Source organism: Haliotis rubra, unplaced genomic scaffold (assembly GCF_003918875.1).
Source record: "Haliotis rubra isolate DU_JTF1 unplaced genomic scaffold, ASM391887v1 Scf345, whole genome shotgun sequence".
Taxonomy (NCBI): Eukaryota; Metazoa; Mollusca; class Gastropoda; order Lepetellida; family Haliotidae; genus Haliotis; species Haliotis rubra.
In genome coordinates, this window is record NW_025767019.1 from 434,872 (window position 1) to 459,086 (window position 24,215).

Sequence of the window (24,215 nt, forward strand, 5' to 3'; positions counted from 1 at the left end):
CATAGTCTTCGGATAGTTGGCGGAGCAGAACAACATTCGGGGAAACGTCACCAGTGCTCCCTTCTGCCTCCAGAGCCGACCTTTGTATCGAGGAAAGGTACACCTCGTGGACCACGAACCGCACCTGCTGCATGGCATTCCGGTAGACTTCCTCATAAGTCTGGGATGCTTGCTGCAGGGGCGCGCCCGCCAGGGCAAACAGAGGGACCATCTGCGCTTGCTTGGCAGCCATGGCTGCACCTGAGGAAGCCGAGCCTCCCCTGAGGACGACCGAAGTAAACACACACTCATCCACCACCGGCACAAAGAACAGAGAATCATCCCCCAGCTGATACCTCTTAACGAGTTCAGGAAGATCGAACCTGAGGCGAGAACCAACCAGTAGAGGATCCATCACGTCCTGCACCAGGGAGGGCAAGATGCGGAGCTATGGCAAACGCCTCCCCCGGCAGGCGGAACACAGTCGAGTCCGAGCGACAAGACGGCACCACGGCTTGGGGAATATACTCAACAATATGTTGCCTAACCTCCCGGAGAGCCGACGAAAAACGGAAAGTACCCTCCGACTCCTCGACCTCCCCTACCTCCATAGCAACACGTGCGTAAACCACAGGAAAGCTAGCGTAAAAGTTTAATACAAAGTCACATAAATGAGAAATAACTGACTGCAAAGTCCAGAAAACGTTTCTCAAGAATGAATAAAGACCATACATACAGTTGTTCAAGTCGATACGAAGTAAATCAGCATGTAACTCTTTGGAAACGTGTGAACGCTAGAGTGACAGCAGAAGGAATGATGATACGGGCCTAGGTGCTTACCTGGTTGGCTGCGCATGCATAGCAGGGGGGTAACTCCACGTGGTGGGGGCCGTATAATAAATAAAAAAGATTTTATTTATTGTACAATATTTTTATTAAAACATTGATACAACTGTCAAATGACATTTTCAACCGCAGAAAATGCATATATCATGTATGTACCCCAAGGACAAACTCTATGAAAAAGAATGACAGAATTGCACAAAAGAATATTCAATCCAGATCTGCTCTTGATGCAAGGAAGCAACAAAACAGTTAATAAAGGAACAAATGCAAGCACTGGTCAAAACAATGACATAAATAACCATGATATCCAATGATAGCTCACAATTTAGACACTGCTCCTCCTTGAGATTTAAAACAATGCTATTCTATCATGTTCTGTTTTATTACGTTCTGTATCAAAGTAGACTTTTTAGCAAAACTACCATTAACATGATCAAAGGTTTGCTGTTATCAGTCATGAACATACTGCAAAACTAGAAAATGGCCATGATAATCCTCATCATGCTAATAACACAGAGACTTCATTTCTTGCACGACCCAGACCCTGACCATTGTAGATGGCACCTGACTCCAAATTCTGACATCCAAGACTACATGGTCTTGAACAAGAGCTTATAACATGTTTAACAGGGACATGTCTTACATTCTGACAGCCTCAGTCAGATTAATTACTGTAATCTGTTGACCATTCCAAGAGCTATGCATCTAAGCAAAACACTTTAAAATGAGGTGTGGCCCAAATCATCAAATAAACGTTGAATATATAACATTGGCAGATTACCATATTAGATAAGCAAACAACATGTTTTATTTCAGTTTGCAGAGCCTGCATAATCTTTGCAGAAAAAATATCACCATGATCACCATATAATCAGTAATGTGTGAGACCTGTAATCAGTTGCCACTGGTTATTATGATTCTTCAAATGCAGCTTATTACTATGATCACTGGGTTCCACAACATGTTTAAATCAGGAATAATGCCACTCTCATCCAATAATATCTAAACGATGACTGGTTTTTGGTTATTGATTACCCGTGTATCTAAATATGTTAAGTGATTGTCAAAAGTTATTAAACTCATGTATGACTTTCTAATGTGTGCCAACAGCAGTAAGCAAATATGCATCGAGTTCCAGTATTAATAGGTTGTGTGAAACTGTGAATAAATACATGTCAGTGGACATTTGTTGAATTAAACTGATGTCACTACATGTCTGCAAGTGTCACTGTCAGTCAAAAGAACTGAAGAACATATCTATCAACAAAACAACGAAAGCAAAAACTATGAATTATATATGAACACTTAGTTACACAGTCGCTGTGTACTGACAAAATGAAACACGATATGATGTACCTCAAGACAATCGAGATCATCTAAACCTGTCGCTGCATTTTTATGCATAGACTTCGTCAACCGGAAGTTACTCTGACATCATTGCCCCTTAGTGCATCTATAAAACAAGAGTCATTTAAGCAAAATATTTGCAATTAATTATGTCATACGTTGAAATCCATACAAGCCAATGGAACGCATTCATTGCATTTGTCATAGATCCTTGCCACTGTACGTTTTATGACATTTGAGTATGGTGTAGGTGACATAATTGTATCCAAGATGGCTACTCAACAAGGTTCGTGGCAAATTTTCGTCTGCTTTTGCCGTTTTCGTGATGGAAACAAATGCCTCATTACGTCCAACCAAGTGAATACCATTCTGGCAGCTAAGCCAAATTGTCTCTAAACAGTTTTTTGATACAGTTTAAGTGTCACTGTTGTTATCGTCAGTCATAAACATCGTAGGGTGTAACTTCACACACTTATCATTAAAAATATTTTATCCATTCAGTACAGTCAACTAGATTACAGAAGACATGTTTGTGTGTAAGGCCATGTCACATATGAAACATCCACATTATGATTGAATAATGTGCAATCCTATCGAATGTGTGATTACTTACTGCTTAGGAGATAAACGTACTGTGTTGGCAAATTAGATGAATGTTAGGTAGAATTGATAGTCTCTAAATTTCATTTGGAACCGTACGCGTACCGTTAGGTTTCAAATGATTAATTTAGAGACTATCAATTCTGCTTAACATTCATCTAATTTGCCAACACAGTACGTTTATCTCCTTTCTACCATAACCAATTTAATATCGAACTCCTTCCTTCCGCGGATAACACTGCGTAATCCGGCATGGTGCAAGAGGCACAGTAATTAACAGTAACACTGCTGCTACATTTGCAGCAAATTGTGGAATAAGAAAATGGTTTGAAAAACAATACAGTATCCCTGTGTAAGACAAAAACATATTTTTTATCTTAATATCATTTAAAGTTTATATTTTACTAACCTTGAGTGATAAAGGATATATTCATCTATTTCACACAAAAAATATCAAGTGTTCCCTACGAAAATAGCATTGATGATATTGTATCGGCGAAACTGTTGCCGCTCTCCACATCCGGTTATTTTGTATGGGTTTTCGACGATGAGCCACACTTTTCGCTCCACACTGCAAGGGAGTGTTGTGATCACATGGCTTCCTATTTATATATTGCCTGTTACTAGCAGACGACAGATCTTACTGAAATTTGGCTTGATATTTTTTGTTATATAGCCAATTGATTTTGCATCTGAAGTGGTATTAATGATCTCGGGGTAAATGATATTGATGCTCAAGTGATGAGACGAAGACATTACTAGATTCTTGAGAGGCATATAGAAGTTGGTATTTAAGTATTTATAAGACAAACTATATGGATGTCAACTTGTTCTTTATTGTATACACGTTTCTGGGCTTTTCCTTGCCTCTTCATCATTCACCTGGTGAAGGGGCAAGGAAAAGCCCAGAAATGTGTATAAAAACAGTATGTATACAATAAAGAAGAAGTTGACATCCATCATATTTGTCTTTATGCGAGACATTACTAGATAAATGATGGTTGTTTTCCAGATGATGAAGGTGAAACGGCTGAAAACAAGCGACGGAGACACGAAGTGCTCAAAATGTATTATGGGATTGACGAGGAGAAGCCAGGAACAACAACTGTGGATCCATGCGACATCGATGGAGCCCACTTCAAGCCTGACACATACTTGTCAACGCTGATCAAGAAGAGCTCTCTAACAGAGTTGATGGACAGGGAGAATGAGATGGTGCGTCAGATCCGTGCTCTGGACAGCGACATGCAGACTCTGGTGTATGAGAACTACAACAAGTTCATCAGTGCTACAGACACCATTCGCAAAGTAAGAAGTGACCTAATGTTGTGATGATCTGAAATATGTGAACGAGGAATTGAATTCCTCAGTACAGTGTAGGAAAAGGTGTATCATATGTATAATGATGTGGAGAGTAGTGTGGTTTAAGGACATCAGTAGTGAGAGATGAAACAGTTGACTGTATGTAGTTAACTATAGATGAATATAGTTCTGTGTTTTAATTGGTAAAAATGGATTGATTTAACTCGCAATGTTGGAATAACATATATATGCCTTTGCTAATACTACAGCTGTTTCATCTCCGAATTGCATTTTGACCTTTAATCTGGAAATATCATATCTTGGGTATAGGGTTTATTCCAGTTATGGGAGAGGTAAATCAAATCAGCTGGTGATACAAGATGTAAGTTACATGATACAAGGTGATACAAGGCCTAACGTTAAGGGTACATTTTGTGTTTTATTGGCTATATGTAAAGACCCATCACCCATGTATATATTGATGTATATAAGTCTGTTCAGTGCTGTAGTACTTCACTCTTGCTTGACAACGGTATAAGAATCTGTTCAAAAACCTCGTATATAATAAAGAAGTTGTAAACTATGAAGTATCTTACTTTCTTATTACTCACCAACTTCTAAAATGCCAATCAAACAGATCACCATACCAGCATTGTAAACACCACTTACTGAGTTGTTGGCAGCACACCTAGTCAGTGCAACTCAGTGTTTCATGTGAATTGTGGTGTTCTAGATGAAAAATGACTTCAAGAAGATGGAGGATGAGATGGATCACCTGGCAACCAACATGTCTGCCATCACAGAGTTCAGTGCCAACATCAGCAACACTCTCCAAGACCGACGCCAACAGATTACCAAGCTGGCTGGCGTTCACTCTCTGCTCAAGAAGGTAAGCTGTTGTACTGCTTCATAAGTTTAGAGCTTATCACTTGGTTGCTTACCCATAATTTTCAATAATATTCAGTAAATGACTAGGCTGTACCTTTAACTGAGTGTAGTGACTGACTGACTGACTGAGTTTGGTTTTACGCCGCTTTTAGCAATATTCCAGCAATATCACGGCGGGGGACACCAGAAATGGGCTTCACTCATTGTAGCCATGTGGGGATTCGAACCCGGGTCTTCGGCGTGATGAGCCAACGCTTTAACCACTAGACTAGCCCATCGCCCCCTGAGTGTAGTGATGTTTCCTACTCAGAAGTGCTCTGTGAAGATCTAGGTTCAAACTGGCCTTCGTCAATCCATCCTTGTCAGAAGCAACTAAAGTGATGGTCACTCACTCACTTGGTTGATACAAATCATCATACCCCATCAGTGTAGATCAGTGCTCATAATGTCAATCACTAGATTATATGGCCTAGACAAGATTATTTACAGACTGAGATTGTAAAGCAGTGTCATCCTAGCACATTGCAGACAGAAAGGAAATGTTGTATCTGGTGTTGGGGGTGAGTGGGTGGGTGTACTTGGGTGACATATGTCATAGTATCCCAGTTGTGTAGATCGATGCTCATGCTGTTTATCACTGGAATGTCTTTTCCAGACTTGATTATTTACAGACCGCTACCACATAGCTGGAATATTGCTGAGTGTGGCGTAAAACTAAACTCACTCATTCACTTATGCATAATTTAGTAAGACTGTGTATGAATATTAAGTAGTTCCCACTTAATTCCTCACTTGACTGAGGACAGATTTGGATAATAAGGTTTCTATGTTAAACATGCTTTTACCTCCAATTATCTCTGTGGTTTCAGCTCCAGTTCTTGTTCGAACTGCCAGCACGTCTGAAGAAGTGCATTGAGCTGAAGGCATACAGTCAGGCTGTCAGGTAAGAACTGCAACCCCTGTTGAGAAGAGAGCACCTGTGATTACCAATTGAACAGAGTCATGTCCCTGAAATCCCCTGTTTAGTACAGGCGCGCACCTGAAATCCCCTGTTGAGTACAGGTGTGCACCTGAAATCCCTTGTTGAGTACAGGTGTGCACCTGACATCACCTGTTGAGTACAGGCGCGCACCTGAAATCCCCTGTTGAGTACAGGTGTGCACCTGACCTCACCTGTTGAGTACAGGCACGCACCTGAAATCCTCTTCTGAGTACAGGTATTCACCTGACGACATCACCTTTTGAGTAGAGACATGTCCTTGAAAATCCCTGTTGACTAGAGACATGTCCCTGAAATTCCCTGTTGAGAAGAGACATGTCCCTGAAATTCCCTGTTGAGTAGAGACATGTCCCTGAAATTCCATGTTGAGTAGAGACATGTCCCTGAAATTCCCTGTTGAGTAGAGACATGTCCCTGAAATTCCCTGTTGAGTAGAGACATGTCCCTGAAATTCCCTGTTGAGTAGAGACATGTCCCTGAAATCCCCTGTTGAGTAGAGACATGTCCCTGAAATTCCCTGTTGAGTAGAGACATGTCCCTGAAAGTCCCATGTCCCTGAAATTCCCTGTTGAGTAGAGACATGCATGTCCCTGTTGAGTAGAGATGTCCCTGTTCCTGTTGAGAAGAGACATGTCCCTGAAATTCCCTGTTGAGTAGAGACATGTCCCTGAAATTCCCTGTTGAGTGAGACATGTCCCTGAAATTCCTGTTGAGTAGAGACATGTCCCTGAAGATTCCCTGTTGATCATCCTGTTCCTGTTGAGAAGAGACATGTCCCTGAAATTCCCTGAAGATTCCCTGAAATTCCCTGTTGAGACATGTCCCTGAAATTCTATGAGTCACCTGAGTTGAGTAGAGACATGTCCCTGAAATTCCCTGTCCCTGAAATTCCTGTTGTCCCTGAGTGAGAGGCGTGCCTGACCCTGTTGAGTAGAGACATGTCCCTGTTCCCTGTTGAGTAGAGACATGTCCCTGAAATTCCCTGTTGAGTAGAGACATGTCACCTGTTGAGTAGAGATATGCCCTGTCATGTCCCTGAAATTCCCTGTTGAGAAGAGACATGTCCCTGAAATTCCCTGTTGAGTAGAGACATGTCCCTGAAATTCCCTGTTGAGTAGAGACATGTCTGACATCCCTGTTGAGTAGAGACATGTCCCTGAAATTCCCTGTTGAGTAGAGACATGTCCCTGACATCCCTGGTGAGTAGAGATATGCACCTGACATCCCCTGTTGAGTAGAGACAAGCACCTGACAGGAGTGGGTAGAGAGCACCTCACACCCCTTTTGTTAGTTTAGTAGAGACAGGGACCAGAGAGGCCCTGTTGAGTAGTGGCAAGCATCTGACAGCCATCCCCATGTTGCAGGTACTACACGAAGGCCAAGCGTGTGCTGCACCAGTACCAGCACATGCCCAGCTTCCAGGGCATCAACAGGGACTGCAACACCATCATTGAGGAACTCAGCAATAAGCTCCGTGAGCAGTTCAAAGACAAGGATGTGAGTACTGATGTAGAGAGAAATGTTGATATTTTACGAGTTGTTAGTTTGTGTTAGTAGCAGAAGCTGACCCCAAAAGGCATGGGTAGGGTTTGTTTGAAGCTTGAAATAATTCATTTACAACCACATGTTTTTATATGAGACCAAATCTTTATTGCATTGTGCTATATACAGGGGACCTTCTTGAACATTTACCACTTTGATACAGGTTCTGGAATTTCCCTTTTAAAAAAATTACCATGAGAGTTGTAAGTGAGTGTCGACTTGGACACCTGGAGGGTAGCCAAATTGATATGTCCATCACCTTGGACAACGGCTGTATCTCTGCATGGTTGTTGTTGCTGTTGTTGCAGTCCACGCCAAAGCAGCTGGCAGAGTGTGTGGACCTCCTTCTGCAGCTGGAGGAGCCAGCTGAACAGCTGTGTGAGGAGTTCCTGTCTCAGTGAGTTTGCCATATATCTGTCACCATCTATCTACGGAGCCATTCAAAGTCTACTGATCATGGTGTAATGGCAAAACAGAGAAGACAAACCAAAATGTCAATACTGAACATAAGTGATACTGAAGACTATCTAGTGTTTTGACACACAAAATAATATCATAATCATTTACTTTACCATTCATTTTTATCCAAACATTTGGCAAGTCACCTGTTGGTGGTTTAGTTATTATAATGACGGACTTATTACATTATTATTAGCCAATAATTGTTGTAGGAATGCAGAGATTAAAGTACTGGTAGGTTTTGTACCAACTACAGAGGCTTATTAACATATTTTACAGTGTTACACAAGACCACCTCAGTGGTGTAGTGGTTAGAGCGGAAGGTCGCGGGTTCGATCCCCGACTGCATCATACCAAAAGACGTTAAAATATGGTACTTGTTGGTCCCTGCCTGGTGCTCGGCATTAATGGGTACAACAAGGACTGGTCGGCTCGGAGTCAGTATAATGTGTCTGAGTGGGGTATTCATGCTTCACTGCAGCATGGTATCTCAGTGGGCTAGCACTATAAAACCAGCTTCTGTCTGGGCTAGTACAAGCAGCAGCACATACACACACACAGACACACACGCATGCACGTCGTCATATGATCGAAATATTCTCAAGCACGACGTTAAACCCAATTTCACCTCACCTACAGTGTTGCACACCCACTTATCCAAAGGTTTGAGGTGTGTGTATTGAAATGCAGACAGTTGCATTTGAGAAGGTATTTATCTATGTTCCTCTTTAACAAAACTTCCAGTGCAAGGCAGAAAATAGATGAAGATTTGAATGAACTGAATCGCCAGATCAAGCTTCAGGCAGGGGAGGTAACTCCAAGTGATGACCAGCGACCAGCACAGGCCTATCTCAACACTCCCATGGTTAGCACTGTCTCATTGCTTTGTTAACTGTCATAACTGCCATCAATAAGTATGATAAGGTCATGAAAAATTACTGGGGATCATAGATATTTTGGGAGATATTATGAAATTGTATGCTTCACTACAACAAATGTCCCCCAAGTATTCTTGATCTACATCCTTTTTTGTGATTATGGGTCTCTGCAGCAAGTTTAACTGAGGCTGTAATATGTTGTAGTTCTTATTGACTTCCCAGCTGATGAAATGTTTAATGTTTAATGCATGATGAATCTGTTGTTTACTGTGTTTTTCTGTGCTGTTCACCCAGGATGTTCTGGAGTTTGTGGACTCGGGCTGTAATGGCTTCCTCAGCAACATGTGTCTGGTGATCGCATCCTACAATGATATGTTCCTCAACAGACAGGGTGAAAAGTAGGTACACAGCTGTAGTGTTGTGGATCATAATTTTGTGCAAAGACAAGATCATTTGTTGAAATAGGTGGTTGTACCTTTAACTGGCCTTAAAGACCTGTACCTTCCAATAACTTTTTGAGGTCAAGGCTTATACTGGTAGCTTCCAAGAATAGTTCATTGGGGTCAAGACCTGTCTCCTACCTGTGAAGGTCCGGGTTAGAATACTGATCTTCAGTAACCCATGCTTGTCATAAGAGGAGACTAACGGAATAGGGCGGTCAGGCTCGCTGAATTGGTTGACACATGTCATCAGTTCCCAATTGCGCAGATCGATGCTCATGCTGTTGATCACTGGATTGTCTGGTCCAGACTCGATTATTCACAGACCGCTGCCATATAGCTGGAATATTGCTGAGTGCAGCATAAAACTAAACTGGTTAAAGCGTTTGCTCGTCACGCTGAAGACCCGGATTCGATTCCCCACATGGGTACAATGTGTGAAGGCCATTTCTGGTGTCCCCTTCCATGATATTGCTGGAATATTGCTAAAAGCAGCGTAAAACTGAACTCACTCTCTCACTCTCCTGTGGTCAAGACCTGTCCCTACTAATAGTTTCCTGGGATCAAGACCTGTAGCCCCAAACAGCCCCCTGGGGTAAAGCCCTGTACCCACCAGTAGTCACCTGATGTCAAGGCTTGTCCTTACCAATAGTCAGTCCCCTGATGTAAAGCCCTGTACCCTCCCGTAGTCCCCTGATGTCAAGGCTTGTCCCTACTAAAAGTCCCCTGGGGTAAAGCCCTGTACCCTCCACTAGTCCCCTGGGGTAAAGCCCTGTACCCTCCACTAGTCCCCTGGGGTAAAGCCCTGTACCCTCCACTAGTCCCCTGGGGTAAAACCCTGTACCCTCCACTAGTCCCCTGGGGTAAAACTCTGTACCCTCCACTAGTCCCCTGGGGTAAAGCCCTGTACCCTCCACTAGTCCCCTGGGGTAAAACCCTGTACCCTCCACTAGTCCCCTGGGGTAAAGCTCTGTACCCTCCACTAGTCCCCTGGGGTAAAGCCCTGTACCCTCCACTAGTCCCCTGGGGTAAAACCCTGTACCCTCCACTAGTCCCCTGGGGTAAAACTCTGTACCCTCCACTAGTCCCCTGGGGTAAAGCCCTGTACCCTCCACTAGTCCCCTTTGGTAAAGCCCTGTACCCACCAGTAGTCCCCTGATGTCAAGGCTTGACCCTACCAAGTGCCCCCTCATGTAAAGCCCTGTACCCACCAATATAAACCTGAAGTGTGCTTCTCACTATATATTAAGCATCTCTTCTTTTCCCGGAATAACCGCATTTGAGGTTTTTGTTTGTTCTCAGCTTTTACTTTTTGTAAGTACGTTTTTGTAAGTACGACCTCTTCCCAGGTTTTACTTTTTGTAAGTACGACCTCTTCCCAGGTTTACTTTTTGTAAGTAAGACCTCTTCCCAGGTTTTACTTTTTGTAAGTAAGACCTCTTCTCAGGTTTTACTTTTTGTAAGTAAGACCTCTTCCCAGGTTTTATTTTTTCCTAACTCTATATGAACATCAACATTCAAATGATACATGAGTGTTTGAAATCAATTGAAGAATATCGTCCAAGATCAATTTCAAAGTGCAAATGTTTTCCCGAGCAGGATTAGAACCGCATCTAACAGGTTAATAAGCGGACGATCTACCTCACGGCCATTGAGCCAACGAAAACGTTGACGAAGGGGTTGAATTATCTATATATAGTTACTGTCATTAAATTGATTTTACTTGCGCTTCAGTTATTGTTAAGTAGCTTCATTAAATGATCATCTACATTATAATTATCCATCATTGACGGTATATATGTTAGGGAAAACACTTCCCCAAGGTTTTGGTAGGGAATGTAAAACCTTGGGAGGAGGGAAATGCTCCCTCCTCCCAAGGGCTTATTTTCTCCTATACGTAAAGCCCAGTACCCACCAGTAATGCCCTGATGTCAAGGCTTGTCCTACCACTAGTCCCCTGGGGTAATGCCCTGTACCCACCAGTAGTCCCCTGATGTAAAGGCTTGGCCCCTGATGTACCAGCCCTGTACCCACCAGTAGTCCCCTGATGTCAAGGCTTGTCCCTTCCAATAGTCCCCTGGGGTAATGCCCTGTACCCACCAATAGCCCCCTGGGGTAATGCCCTGTACCCACCAGTAGTCCCCTGGGGTAAAGCCCTGTACCCTCCAGTAGTCCCCTGTGGTCAAGGCTTGTCCCTTCCAATAGTCCCCTGGGGTAATGCCCTGTACCCACCACTAGTCCCCTGATGTCAAAGCTTGTCCCTACCAATAGTCCCCTGGGGTAAAGCCCTGTACCCACCACTAGTCCCCTGATGTCAAAGCTTGTCCCTTCCAATTGTCCCCTGGGGTAAAGCCCTGTACCCACCAGTAGTCCCCTGGGGTAAAGCCCTGTACCCTCCAGTAGTCCCCTGGGGTAAAGGCTTGTCCCTACCAGTAGTCCCCTGGGGTAAAGCCCTGTACCCACCAGTAGTGCCCTGGTGTCAAGACCTGTCTCCACCAATAGCCCCTGGGGTAAAGCCCTGTACCCTCCACTCAGGCCTTTCCCTACTCATAGTCCCCTGGGGCCAAGACCTGTCCCTACCAATAGTCCCCTGAGGTCAAGACCTGTCCCTACCAATAGTCCCCAGGAGTCAAGAACTGTACCCACTAATAGTCTCCTGGGGTCAAGACATTACTACCAATAGTCCCATGTGCAGAATGTTGCCAAATATTTATTAACATTGACTGTGTGACCCAGTTTGGTATAAAAGAATGAAAGAATATATTTGTAGAAAGTTAGTTGAAGATGATATCTCCCCAGTGAAGAAATTGATAACATTCACATTTCATCAACCACAGTGAGAACTTTGACACAATTGCCCTGAAGAAGCTGGTGAACTTTGTCAATGAGCTGATGGAACAATATTTTGCCTACGTTCAGAACAGAGTGCAGCTTGAGGTATGTGTTGAGTGATTAGTTCAGAGCTCATTAAGTCAAGCAACATGTGGAGCATTAAGTCAAGCATTTTATAACAATTACATAGATGTTGCATAAACCATTACAAATATGTTACATATGCCTTTATGTGGAAACCCGTGAAGATCTGGGTTAGAATTGATCTTCAGCAACCCATGCTTGTCATGAGAGGCGACTAACCAAATCGGGTGGTCAGGCTCACTGACTTGGTTGACACATGTCATCGTATCCCAGTTGCAGAGATTGATGCTCATGCTGTTGATCACTGGATTGTCTGGTGCAGACTCGATTATTTACAGACCGCCAATTTAGCTGAAACATTGCTGAGTGTGGCGTAAAACATCAAACCAAACCAAATACTTTATGTGGGCTAGATAGAAAAGGTTGTAAGTAGACTGTTTGTCATCATACCTATGCTGGTTTTGGCTGGTCCAGTATATATGGTTTATAATTTGCAATCACATAGTTATAATATTGCAGAGTGTGGCTTTAAGTAACAAACATTACATAGATGCTGCACTTTGAGCCCACTTGTTACATTGTAAGCTCATACGTTCTTGTTATACACGTTACATTGCAAGAAGAGATATGGCATACACTGTTATACAGATGTTCATATTTCATCAATACAGAAAGAGACTGGTGACAACACAATCCTTGTCCGAGCCCTTGACCGATTTCACCGCCGACTTCAGGCCATGAACAAGCTCTTGCCAGACACTGACTTCTCAAGGTGAGAGTTACCTCCCTTTGCCCATGTCCTTGGTTGTTGCTGGGTAGTGTCATTTCATGATCATTTTCAAATCTTTTGTGCATGTTTTGTGATAATAGAGTCACTTGTAATATTCAAACATTAATTTATACCATAAAAAGCTTTAAGGGCTGACCATTGCATTTTATCTACAAAAAGTATCAAGCCCATCTTATTGAAGAACAATTACACATGCCTTGCTTTGTAGGAATAAACATAATGAGTCTTGCAAGTTATATTAAGCTGTTCAAAGAATACTTCTATATTTATTCCTGTAAAATATGACTCAGCACCTGTGCATGTTGGAGAAAACATAATGGAGCTCATGACATTAAACAAATTGCTGATCTAATGCCCAAATCCCCCATCCTCTAAAAAACAACTGGTTCCTCCCTGATGTGACAGTATGATCTGAATAATCCACTTGATAAGAAACCTACATGTTCCCATGATGCCATTATTGTGTGATGTATTCTGTTGCATTACATTTGGGCATTCGTATGACTCTGTTCCATGTTGTCATCTCCAGGGCAGGGACGGAGATCGTGTCTCGGGCTGCCAAGGACAGGGTCGCACACTATCTGCAGGCTCTCAAACAACACTTCTCAGGTACAGTCCTTCATGATAGGATAACAGGGTCATATTGTAGAAGTTGGGAAGACCATTGATAGGTTATATATATACCATAGTAAAAACTGGGGCAAACTGTCCAAATGTTGAATCTTGAAATAGTAGTCCTTTTGTTGAAATTGGGAATACCATTGATCAGGCATCTGTGTCCTTTTGGTGATGTAAGGAATACAATTATTGAGGCACCAGTATCATTTTAATAAAATTGTGAATGCCAGTGATTGGGCTTCAGAGTTTTATTGTTGAAATTCTATTTTGGAACCCAACAACCCAACTAAAATAATACCCTGACTGAGTGTGGTTCAGCAGAAGCACCTCTTCATCCTATGACGTCTTCTTCCAGATTGTCTAACAGATATCCGCCAGAGTCTGGCGGCACCCCGCCTGGTGGGGAAACAAGATGGCAGCACCAACCTGTCTGAGTTGCTTGGCAACATGCAGTCATCAATCGTTGACCAAATGAAGTCTGTGCTAGCTAATCTACAGGTAGGTCAATGTCAGTATGCTGTACTACATGCACTAGGCCAGGCACACATGTGGGATCATTGTACCCAGTGACAATCATCATTGTTTTAATTTGATGTGCCTGCTCAAAACTTACTATGAAACATAAAATTAATGTGTCCCCAATGCCCACCCTTTGCTTCAAATGCATCTTGAAATTCTGATGGGTAGCCTTACCTTGGGAATTTATTTACCTAATCACCAAGAATGTCAACTTTGAATACCTTAATATGATATGGGGTAGTGGTACTTTGCACAAATACATTTCTCATGCTGTTGATCACTGGATTGCCACCCGTGAAGGTCTGAACCTTCAGTAACCCATGCTTGTCATAAGGGGCAACTAATGGGATCAGGTGGTCAGGCTCGCTGACTTGGTTGCCACATGTCATCGGTTCCTAATTGCACAGGTCGATGCTGATGCTGTTGATCACTGGATTGTCTGGTCCAGACACGATTATTTACCGACTACCGCCATATAGCTGGAATATTGCTGAGTGCGGCGTAAAACTAAACTCACTCACTCACCGGAATGCCTGGTGAATGATTATTTACAGACCACTGCCATATAGCTATAATATTGCTGAGTATGGCGTTAAAGGAGAATACGAACAAAAACAAAACTTTGGATATATTGTAAAGGATATTGTAAAAGTCACCTTCCGCGATTGTAATTGAAGAAAAAAGTTTGTAAAATAACAATAAAACCCCCAAAACGTACTCGTATTTCTGCCTATTACTGAAACATTCGACAGTTAATGAGCAGAGGGGGCGTCACGTGACATGACGTCATATGTGCCTGTTGCTGATGGCTTCCTCTTTGATTTTATCTCACAACTTAACAGTGACCATGGATTCTGAAGCAGTGAAAGGTTTTCCTGATGTCATTTCTGAAATGGATGTTAGACGGTATCAATACGATCCGATTTTTACATCTTGCAAGACAGTCTTCCTGTGAAGATGAAGAAGAAGAATCAAGCGAAACGGAGGCACCGCTTGAGGTCAAAATAAATTTAAAAATAGACCATATCATTTATCAAGAATACTATTTGTCAACAAAATGTGATAAGTTCCCACCAGCAAACCCGCCCCTATAAATATATGACCAGTCCCTAAGAATGATTTTTTTTAAATGTGATTGCAGTTTCTTTCTGAGAATATACAACTTTCACGGCACACACTACTGACAAATAGCAAGACTTATGCCAACATGCGTTATTGGGCAAAATGGAAAAAAAATGAAAGCAACAAGTACTTCATGATTTGCCATTGCATTCAGCAATGTTTCGGGTAAACTGCAGCATTTAGGGGCCCAAACCGAAAAGAACCTTCTAGCAAAACATGATCAAGCTTATGTGAAATCTCTCACTGATTTTGCTAATATATATCTCATGGTTACCAGTCGAACTGCCCCAGCTACAAAATGCCCCAGCAAATTTGGTCATTCATTCTAATTTGGTCAAATGTATTTGAAATGATTAAATATATGCCATAAATGCATAGTTGTTGTCAACTTTGATATTAGGTTCTTCATATAAAAGTTATTAGGAAGTAATATTTCTGATAAATGTTCCATTAGTAAACTCATAACTATGTATATACTTTTTTATGAAGAACATAATATCAAAGTTGACAAAACTATGCATTTATGGCCTATATTTAATCATTTTAAATAAACTGGGGCATTTTGACTACCCCCCTGGGACAATTTGAACAAAACTCCGGGGCAATTGGACCAAATTTGTTTGGGCAATTTGTAGTGGGGGCAATTCGACTGGCAATCGGACTTTAATTTAATTTATATTAAAAATACCACTGACAGTAAGTTGTAACAGGGTATGATGGAGTATAATTGAATCTTGTGGGTACTTCTTCCTTCTTCGGTCTAGCTTTTGGATTTTCATACCCCGTGTGTGCATCTCTTTCAATGAATTTCATATGCGTCCGACTCAGAACAATCGGAGCATTTCTCCTGCCTAAATCTGTCTCTTTACTTGGAAAACGGTAGAAATGATGGTTCTTTCCATTTTTCGATGATTCCGTGCACCCCCGGAATACAACATCGTACCATTTACAAAAACGGCAGATACAACACGATTTGTATTGCTGTAGCGCCTGTTCTGTCAATATATGACGTCACATATGACATCACGAGCGAAAGGTCACGTGAGTTCCAGCAGAATATGCATAACGGCCGAAGCTCAGAAAACAGAAACTGTTTTTGCGATAAAAACATAATAAAAAAAATTTGGGGTACATGTTTCTAATGACTTTATCTTTCACCCAGCAAATATTGCAATTGTCTAGTATTCTCCTTTAACCATCCAACAACAAATCTATTTCTCCCATTTGACACATGATCTAATCTACACAAACTGAATGGCAGGAAATAAGACATTCCACCTGAGATTGATCTGAGACACACCAATTGGCCAGGCAAGTTGCTTCCCTTTGGTGTTTAAGAAACCTGTTCTAATGCGTTCGAATTCTGATGCATCTAAATGTTCAGTTTGTCAGTACCTGATCGTTATGTCGAAGAGTTGCATCACTTCAGTATTCCCTCACACTCCGGCCTAGCAGAGTGTCAGATGTTTGAAAAAAGTAGAAGAGTATTTAGTAATGACAGGTGAGGGGAGCTGAAATACTGTGTCTACAGTTACCCTCACTTTACTCCATGGAACTAATTACATATAGGAGGGGGTGGGGCACAGGAGGTCCAGTCATCTAAAAGCAAGGAGGATCAGTATTACATATAGGAGTCATCTCATCTGAAGCAAGGAGGATGTCAGTATTACATATAGGAGGGGGTGGGGCACAGGAGATCCAGTCATCTGAAGCAAGGAGGATGTCAGTATTACATATAGGAGGGGGTGGGGCACAGGAGGTCCAGTCATCTAAAGCAAGGAGGATGTCAGTATTACATATAGGAGGGTGGGGCACAGGAGATCCAGTCATCTGAAGCAAGGAGGATGTCAGTCATCATATAGGAAGGGGCACAGGAGATCCAGTCATCTGAAGGAGGATGTCAGTATTACATTTAGTATTACATATAGGGAGGATGGGTGGGGCACAGGAGATCCAGTCATCTGAAGCAAGGAGGATGTCAGTATTACATATAGGAGGGGGGGTGGGGCACAGGAGATCCAGTCATCTATAGGAAGCACAAGGGAGGGGGCATCCAGTCATCTAAAGCAAGGAGGATGTCAGTATTACATATAGGAGGGGGGCACAGGAGATCCAGTCATCTGAAGCAAGGAGGATGTCAGTATTACAGGTATCTGGCAAGGAGGATGTCAGTATTACATATAGGAGGGTGGGGCACAGGAGATCCAGTCATCTGAAGCAAGGAGGATGTCAGTATTACATATACATATAGGAGGGTGGGGCACAGGAGATCCAGTCATCTAAAGCAAGGAGGATGTCAGTATTACATATAGGAGGGGTGGGGCACAGGGGCAGAGATCCAGTCATCTAAAGCAAGGAGGATGTCAGTATTACATATAGGAGGGGGTGGGGCACAGGAGATCCAGTCATCTAAAGCAAGGAGGATGTCAGTATTACATATAGGAGGGGGAACACATAGGAGGGGTGGGCACAGGAGATCCAGTCATCTGAAGCAAGGAGGATGTCAGTATTACATATAGGAGGGGGTGGGGCACAGGAGATCCAGTCATCTGAAGCAAGGAGGATGTCAGTATTACATATAGGAGGGGAGGGGGCACAGAGGATCCAGTGATGTATCTGACAGGCAAAGTTCCATGATGAGGGGGTACAGGAGGTCCTCCAGTATTACATGTGTGCTGCTGTACAGGTGGGGAGGGGCACAGGAGGTCCAGTCATCTGGAATGTGTTACTGGATTCCTGACTGCATTATGTATAGGAGGGTTTCTAAGGAATCCAATCTGACTGTTAGGATATCAATAAGATCATAAGATATTTAAAAACATTTCCCAATGCACAAGAGTCCAAAATTGGAAATCAACCCCTTGAAAAGCCCAATAAAGTAGAGTACTGTTAGACATAACAGTAACATATGATTATTAATTGAATCCTGATTGTCCATACTGATGTTTCTAGGTTTGTCACTTCCATACCAGTGCTTTCTAGTTTCACCAGAGTTATAAACATCTCCCACATTATGCTGACACGGTTGGCTGTAGCTTGAACACTGTACATTTATTGTGAAATGAAGTATTGGTGCTGGTGTACGGTTTCTCACCGCCAGACAATGATTGCTTGTTTAATGAAGACCAGCATGTTATGTACACCTGATTCACAGGTTATATGACTGATCAGCATATAGATGACATGACAGTTGGTATGGCTGGCATGTATCAAGTGTTTAATATGTAGCTGTCCGTAATACTTCACACAACACATGCATTTTGTTTTCGCGGATTGATGAATTCTGATGAATTTCTCTCTCTCACTCATACTTTCTTCTCTTTCTCTTTCTCACTCACTCATTACTTTCACTCCTCTTCTCTCACTCATACTTTCACTCCTCTTTCTCACTCACAATCTCGCTCTCTCTCAATCACTCAACTGCTCTCACTCTGCTGCCGACACTCACACTCACTCCACGACCAAAAAAAAAGCAACAACTGCCTCCGTGTTGTAGTGGTTAGAGTGTCCACCCGGAGACCGGAAGGTAACGGGTTTGATCCCCAGCCCTGTCATACCACTAGGCGTTAAAATATGGTACTTGTTGGTCCCTGCCTGGTGTTCGGCTTTAATGGGTACAACAAGGACTGGTCGGCTCAGAGTCAGTATAATGTGTCTGAGTGGGGTATTCATGCTTAGCTGCGGCATGGTATCTCAGTGAGCAAGCACTATATAGAACCAGCTTAAGTCTGGGCTAGTACAAGCAGCCACACATACACATGCATGCTCGTCGTCACTTGAGCGGAATATTCTCAAGTACGACGTTAAACCGCATTTCACCTCGTCTCACCTCACTCCTGATATATGGTACAAAACTATGTTCAGGAACAAAGATACCCACTTCTGCATTATGTTTGTCTCGCCTTTAATACAACATCACAGGGTTCTGATGGGGTATGTCACAAGCCAGAAGTCATCCTCTAGTCAATAGTCATTATTTGGTCATCTCAGTAAAGGATCCGTTGAATAGCAGACAAGCTGTCATGTTAAATCTAAAATATGAAACCATCTTTATGAGAGTGAATCATCAGTCTTGTCTGCAGGGAAGAACAGGGACAGCTGGTTCCTCTATCATTCAATTGTTTTTTTCATGCTTTCACCTAAGACTGCCTGGTTTTTGAATGTTGATAGATCAAGTATAGTTTTTACCACATTTTAGCATAATTACAAAATACAATCACATCTTTATTTATGCTCAGCAGTTTTTAATTGACATTTCACATCAATTTTGTATTTTAAAAATTCAATTTATCCTTCATTAACTATAGCTTTTTTAATTGTTTTCCATTAAACAATATATTCCATCAGGACACAGATATCCCAGTCACACAATAGCTAAAACAATTTTGCTTGATGTGAATGTGCTGTTGAAGACCAGAATATTAACAGTGTATTAACTGGCTGCAACATGAGGACATGTGTGTATAGCCATTGTAGGCTGGAATCATTTCAATCATCAGTCTCCAGTTTCAGCAGTAAAAAGTAAATATTTCTGAATTAATAACCAGACAAAGAAACATATACTGTCAGAAAATATTGAAAATCCCCGGTTGGGTTTATGTTTAATCAACAAGTTATTACAACATGCTCCATCACTGTCACCTGACTGGTTTGTCAGTTGCACCTGTCACATCGTCATGGTGATGCGAATACCACAGATAGCTGCAGTACAGCTGTCCATATTGCATTTCAGTGACAATCAGTATAAATTGTTCCACTTGTGACTTCCATTTTGACACTGTTTGCAGAAATTTGTATCTTATCGTCCCATATAGGTAACACTGGCTTTGTCAGAGGACCACCTACTTCCCTGTTAAAATGACCATGTCTATGTCAAGGTCACGGGTTCTTTGTGAAGAAATGTGCTGATTTGAGGGCCTGCTCTTTGCCTCAGGGAACATCTATTTCATTTCTTGGGGAAGGGGTGAAGGAAGATTTTGTGACATAAATAGTTTGTTCAGAAATGTGTCCAAAATGAGTAATTTGTTACCTTGGTTACAAAGAATTAATAGTTAATTCTGTGAAAATTTCAAATTGACAAACATTTATGCTATTGGTGAAAATGAATTGGTTGTTTCTTTTTCTAAGTATATAAATAGATTGTTGGACTTGGCTAGGAAAAAATAGATTGTTACCAAAACATAATAATGTCAGCGCTTTGAGCATGCACTGAGTTTATGCAGGCTAAAGCAGTGAAAGTACAATTATTGTGATTATCATTATTGCAAGACTTCTAAATAGTCTATTGATATTGAACTTGTCTTATAAGTAGGATGCTGTGACCTTGTTTCGTTAATCACACATACAATCGATGTCAGAATTTATACCCATGCACTTCCTGGTTGTGAAAAAAGCGTTTGCTCGTCACGCCGAAGACCCGGGTTCGAATCCCCCCATGGGCACAATGTGTGAAGCCCATTTCTGGTGTCCCCCGCCATGATGTTGCTGGAATATTGCTAAAAGCGGCGTAAAACCAAACTCAGTCAGTCAGTCCTGGTTGTGAGGTCAGCATATTGTTTATCTGTGCAGTTTATATAAGGATGGAGGGGAGAGGAAAGTGAAGAGTTAAAGGATCATTATGACATAGTGAAGCTGTATCAATCACAAGAAGTAGTCTCTATATGTATAGGCAACAGTTTAGTGTTTAACTGATTTCATTTTTGCATGTATAAGGTGGCATTATCAGTTTCATCAGTTCGTGAGGCGTTGTAGATGTACTGAGTGACAGTACACTGCACCTATAACACTCAATGCACCACTGGGTTTGTTCCGTTATAGCTGTGGTTAGCTACACAGTTTTAACTAATATTCAAAGAAAGTGGCCCGGGGAAAAACAATAATTTCTTATGTTCATCATTTCAGTATATACACAGTTTACTGTATTACGTAATCTCTCATAATCTCTAGCTGTGTCATGGTTACAGATGTATTACAGGAGACAGAGAGGCAGTACAATGAGTCTGCTTTGGACTTGGATGACAATGCTTTCCTGTATCCAAAATATTAAATTCAGAATTTCGTATTGTATCAATACATGTGATATATTGATAGACTAACAGTTTAATATCTGTTAGTGCCATGTGTTCTATGTTTACTATAGGATATTAAATCACAGTATTGCTGCAGGGCGAGATCATATTTCTTCATGCATGATTGACGATTCTGGGCTGTTATTTTCCACCTTCCATATATAGATATGTGGCAAGTCATCACGAATATTGATCTTTGTTGTCAGTTTACAATGTAAACTTACAGTTTAGGCTGTTTTTATTGCTTGGGTGGTCAGTGTTTTGAGTGACAACATGCCCATAAGCATTGTTTGTTCCTTATGATGTCTATCACTGGATTGCTTGGTCCTGGTTTGATTATTATCTTCCACTAGCTAGAATATTACCTGGTGCAGTGATTGGCAACAGAATAAATACATACATACATACATACATACAGACATACAGACAGACAGACAGACAGACAGACAGACACACACACACACACACACACACACACACACACACACACACACACACACACACACATTTTGTATAACGCCGACATCCAGCTCAGCTCAGCTGCTCAAAGGCGCTTTGTTTTTCCCTCGTTCACTGGATGTCAATCTCAACGGCACATCGTATTGTCAATCTCAACTCCTTGGGGATCATACAACTCTTGCAGCCACTAGGCGCACCGAGTTATTGTGGCATTCCCATCCCAACAGAATGACAAACAGAGCATGATACAGTCAAAGATATGGTCCCAGCTTCATCCTTCTTGGCATCAGTTTTTAGGTTTAATTCAGTTACATTTGGTGACTTTGGCTTATTATTCTGTCAGTCTGGTTTATGTGTGTGTATTAGTGTATTGTGCTGGTATAACTGATGTATATACCAGATACAGGTGTATGTCACCCTATTAGTTTGAAGTGGTAGTATAAATGTTATTTCCTGTGAATAGTAGTTTGCTGTGCTGGTGAATGATTCAGACCCAAGCACAGCAGTCCATTGACCCCGGCATATCTGTCTATATCCCCCAGTAATCAGTCTGTATTACTTTTAGATAAATTAAATGACTTTTGATTGGTTAATAGACAATGCATTTGAAACCTTACTCAAAAGTTGTGTGGGTAGTATGAACCCATCTTACCCATATGTGTAATATGGACAACCTTGACAGTTTGCAACCTTTGACATTGAAATCCAACTCACTTGGAGAATTCAGCTATTACTATAAGTATAACAAAAAGTTATTTTTATCAAGATAATTTGAGATTATGGTATCTTTTATCTGTGAAGTGGAAATAGATTGTACCTAAAGATATCATGTGAAATGTGATTTGTATCCTATACTGTGGTAGAAATAGAGGAGCAACAGATGAAAGCAGCTCCAGAAAACACTAAAATTTGGCAAATAAATTTTAAAGGGAAATAAATTTGTTACTTGGACATTTGCCAGGTAGCATGCTATGATACAGCCTTTTTAAATCCATATTTCTTCAACCTGAAACAGGCTTTACCATCCCATAATCATGATAATACCTAGCAAATAGCCGTTCAACTAATAATCATCATATCATCATATCAGTTTGAACACAAGCAGTCTTTGAAATCCATTGTGATGTATTGTGACAGTTATAACAGTTTTTGCACAAAACTGACAGACAAAGACTGAAATGTATGAAAATTCTTTTCAGTGACATACATTGTATTCAGTGCCAAATGTTTTATAAACCAATTATGAAGTGAAAAAGAAAACATTCGGCCTAATTTTGTTAAGTGTTACTCAGTGGTGGACAATGCTGTTATTTAATTTGATTCTCAACACAACAATGGTCTTAAAATTCTCTCAAAGCTCATTCTCATTTGAATATGAACATGGAATTTTGTTTAAACAGATTATAATAGTATTTTGGTGGAGTTAGATTGTTGATTCTATCTAACTGGTATTTGGTTGATATTAACTGTTTTCACATGCAATAAACCATAGCACCATTGTAATTACTCTGCGTGGAAGGCAGCCTGATAGACAATCTATAGTTGCCTGGTCACATCTGTACTAGACTGAGTCACAGTGTTGTCTTGTCATGGAGCTGAAGCACAGCAGCCTGGATGTTTTAGGATGCTGAAGAACCATTGTGTTAATATTAATTGCCACCACAGTTTTCATACCGACCTTGTCAGGCCCAGTATTGAGCTACAATCTATATAACCACCTTGACAAGCCCAGCATTGAGCTACAATCTATATAACCACCTTGTCAGGCCCAGCATTGAGCTACAATCTATATAACCACCTTGTCAGGCCCAGCAACAATCATTGAGCTTGAGCTACAATCTATATTACCACCTTGTCAGGCCCAGCATTGAGCTACAATCTATATTACCACCTTGTCAGGCCCAGCATTGAGCTACAATCTATATTACCACCTTGTCAGGCCCAGCATTGAGCTACAATCTATATTACCACCTTGTCAGGCAGAGCATTGAGCTACAATCTATATTACCACCTTGTCAGGCAGAGCATTGAGCTACAATCTATATTACCACCTTGTCAGGCCCAGCATTGAGCTACAATCTATATAACCACCTTGTCAGGCCCAGCATTGAGCTACAATCTATATTACCACCTTGTCAGGCCCAGCATTGAGCTACAATCTATATAACCACCTTGTCAGGCCCAGCATTGAGCTACAATCTATATTACCACCTTGTCAGGCAGAGCATTGAGCTACAATCTATATATATATTACCACCTTGTCAGGCCCAGCATTGAGCTACAATCTATATTACCACCTTGTCAGGGCAGAGCATTGAGCTACAATCTATATTACCACCTTGTCAGGCAGATTGAGCTATCTATATTACCACCTTGTCGCTTGAGCTACAATCTATATTACCACCTTGTCAGGCAGAGCATTGAGCTACAATTACCACCTTG

At 41.5% G+C, this 24,215-nt stretch overlaps 2 protein-coding genes across 5 annotated transcripts in view; one reads left to right on the top strand and one right to left on the bottom strand.

The window, feature by feature from the left end:
- Nucleotides 1–2,263, bottom strand: part of LOC124284802 (dynactin subunit 1-like) — a 52,871-nt gene extending 50,608 nt beyond the window's left edge. For 3 of the 4 annotated variants that reach the window (XM_046720918.1, XM_046720917.1, XM_046720916.1), the window contains exon 1: nt 2,182–2,207. The gene's annotated coding sequence lies outside the window, so the exon portion shown is untranslated. Of the gene's footprint in view, nt 1–2,181 lie in introns of all 4 variants that reach the window. The other variant, XM_046720915.1, reaches the window with a different exon arrangement.
- Nucleotides 2,264–2,399: 136 nt separating this feature from the next.
- LOC124284805 (vacuolar protein sorting-associated protein 51 homolog) overlaps nt 2,400–24,215 on the top strand; it is a 42,100-nt gene continuing 20,284 nt past the window's right edge. Inside the window, exons 1-12 of the mRNA XM_046720919.1 lie at nt 2,400–2,458; nt 3,785–4,080; nt 4,808–4,963; nt 5,832–5,905; nt 7,327–7,459; nt 7,813–7,901; nt 8,708–8,828; nt 9,136–9,239; nt 12,119–12,218; nt 12,869–12,969; nt 13,517–13,596; nt 13,961–14,103. Coding sequence (XP_046576875.1) covers nt 2,401–2,458; nt 3,785–4,080; nt 4,808–4,963; nt 5,832–5,905; nt 7,327–7,459; nt 7,813–7,901; nt 8,708–8,828; nt 9,136–9,239; nt 12,119–12,218; nt 12,869–12,969; nt 13,517–13,596; nt 13,961–14,103 — 1,455 coding nt within the window. The 5' untranslated portion in view covers nt 2,400. The remainder of the gene's footprint in view (nt 2,459–3,784; nt 4,081–4,807; nt 4,964–5,831; nt 5,906–7,326; nt 7,460–7,812; nt 7,902–8,707; nt 8,829–9,135; nt 9,240–12,118; nt 12,219–12,868; nt 12,970–13,516; nt 13,597–13,960; nt 14,104–24,215) is intronic.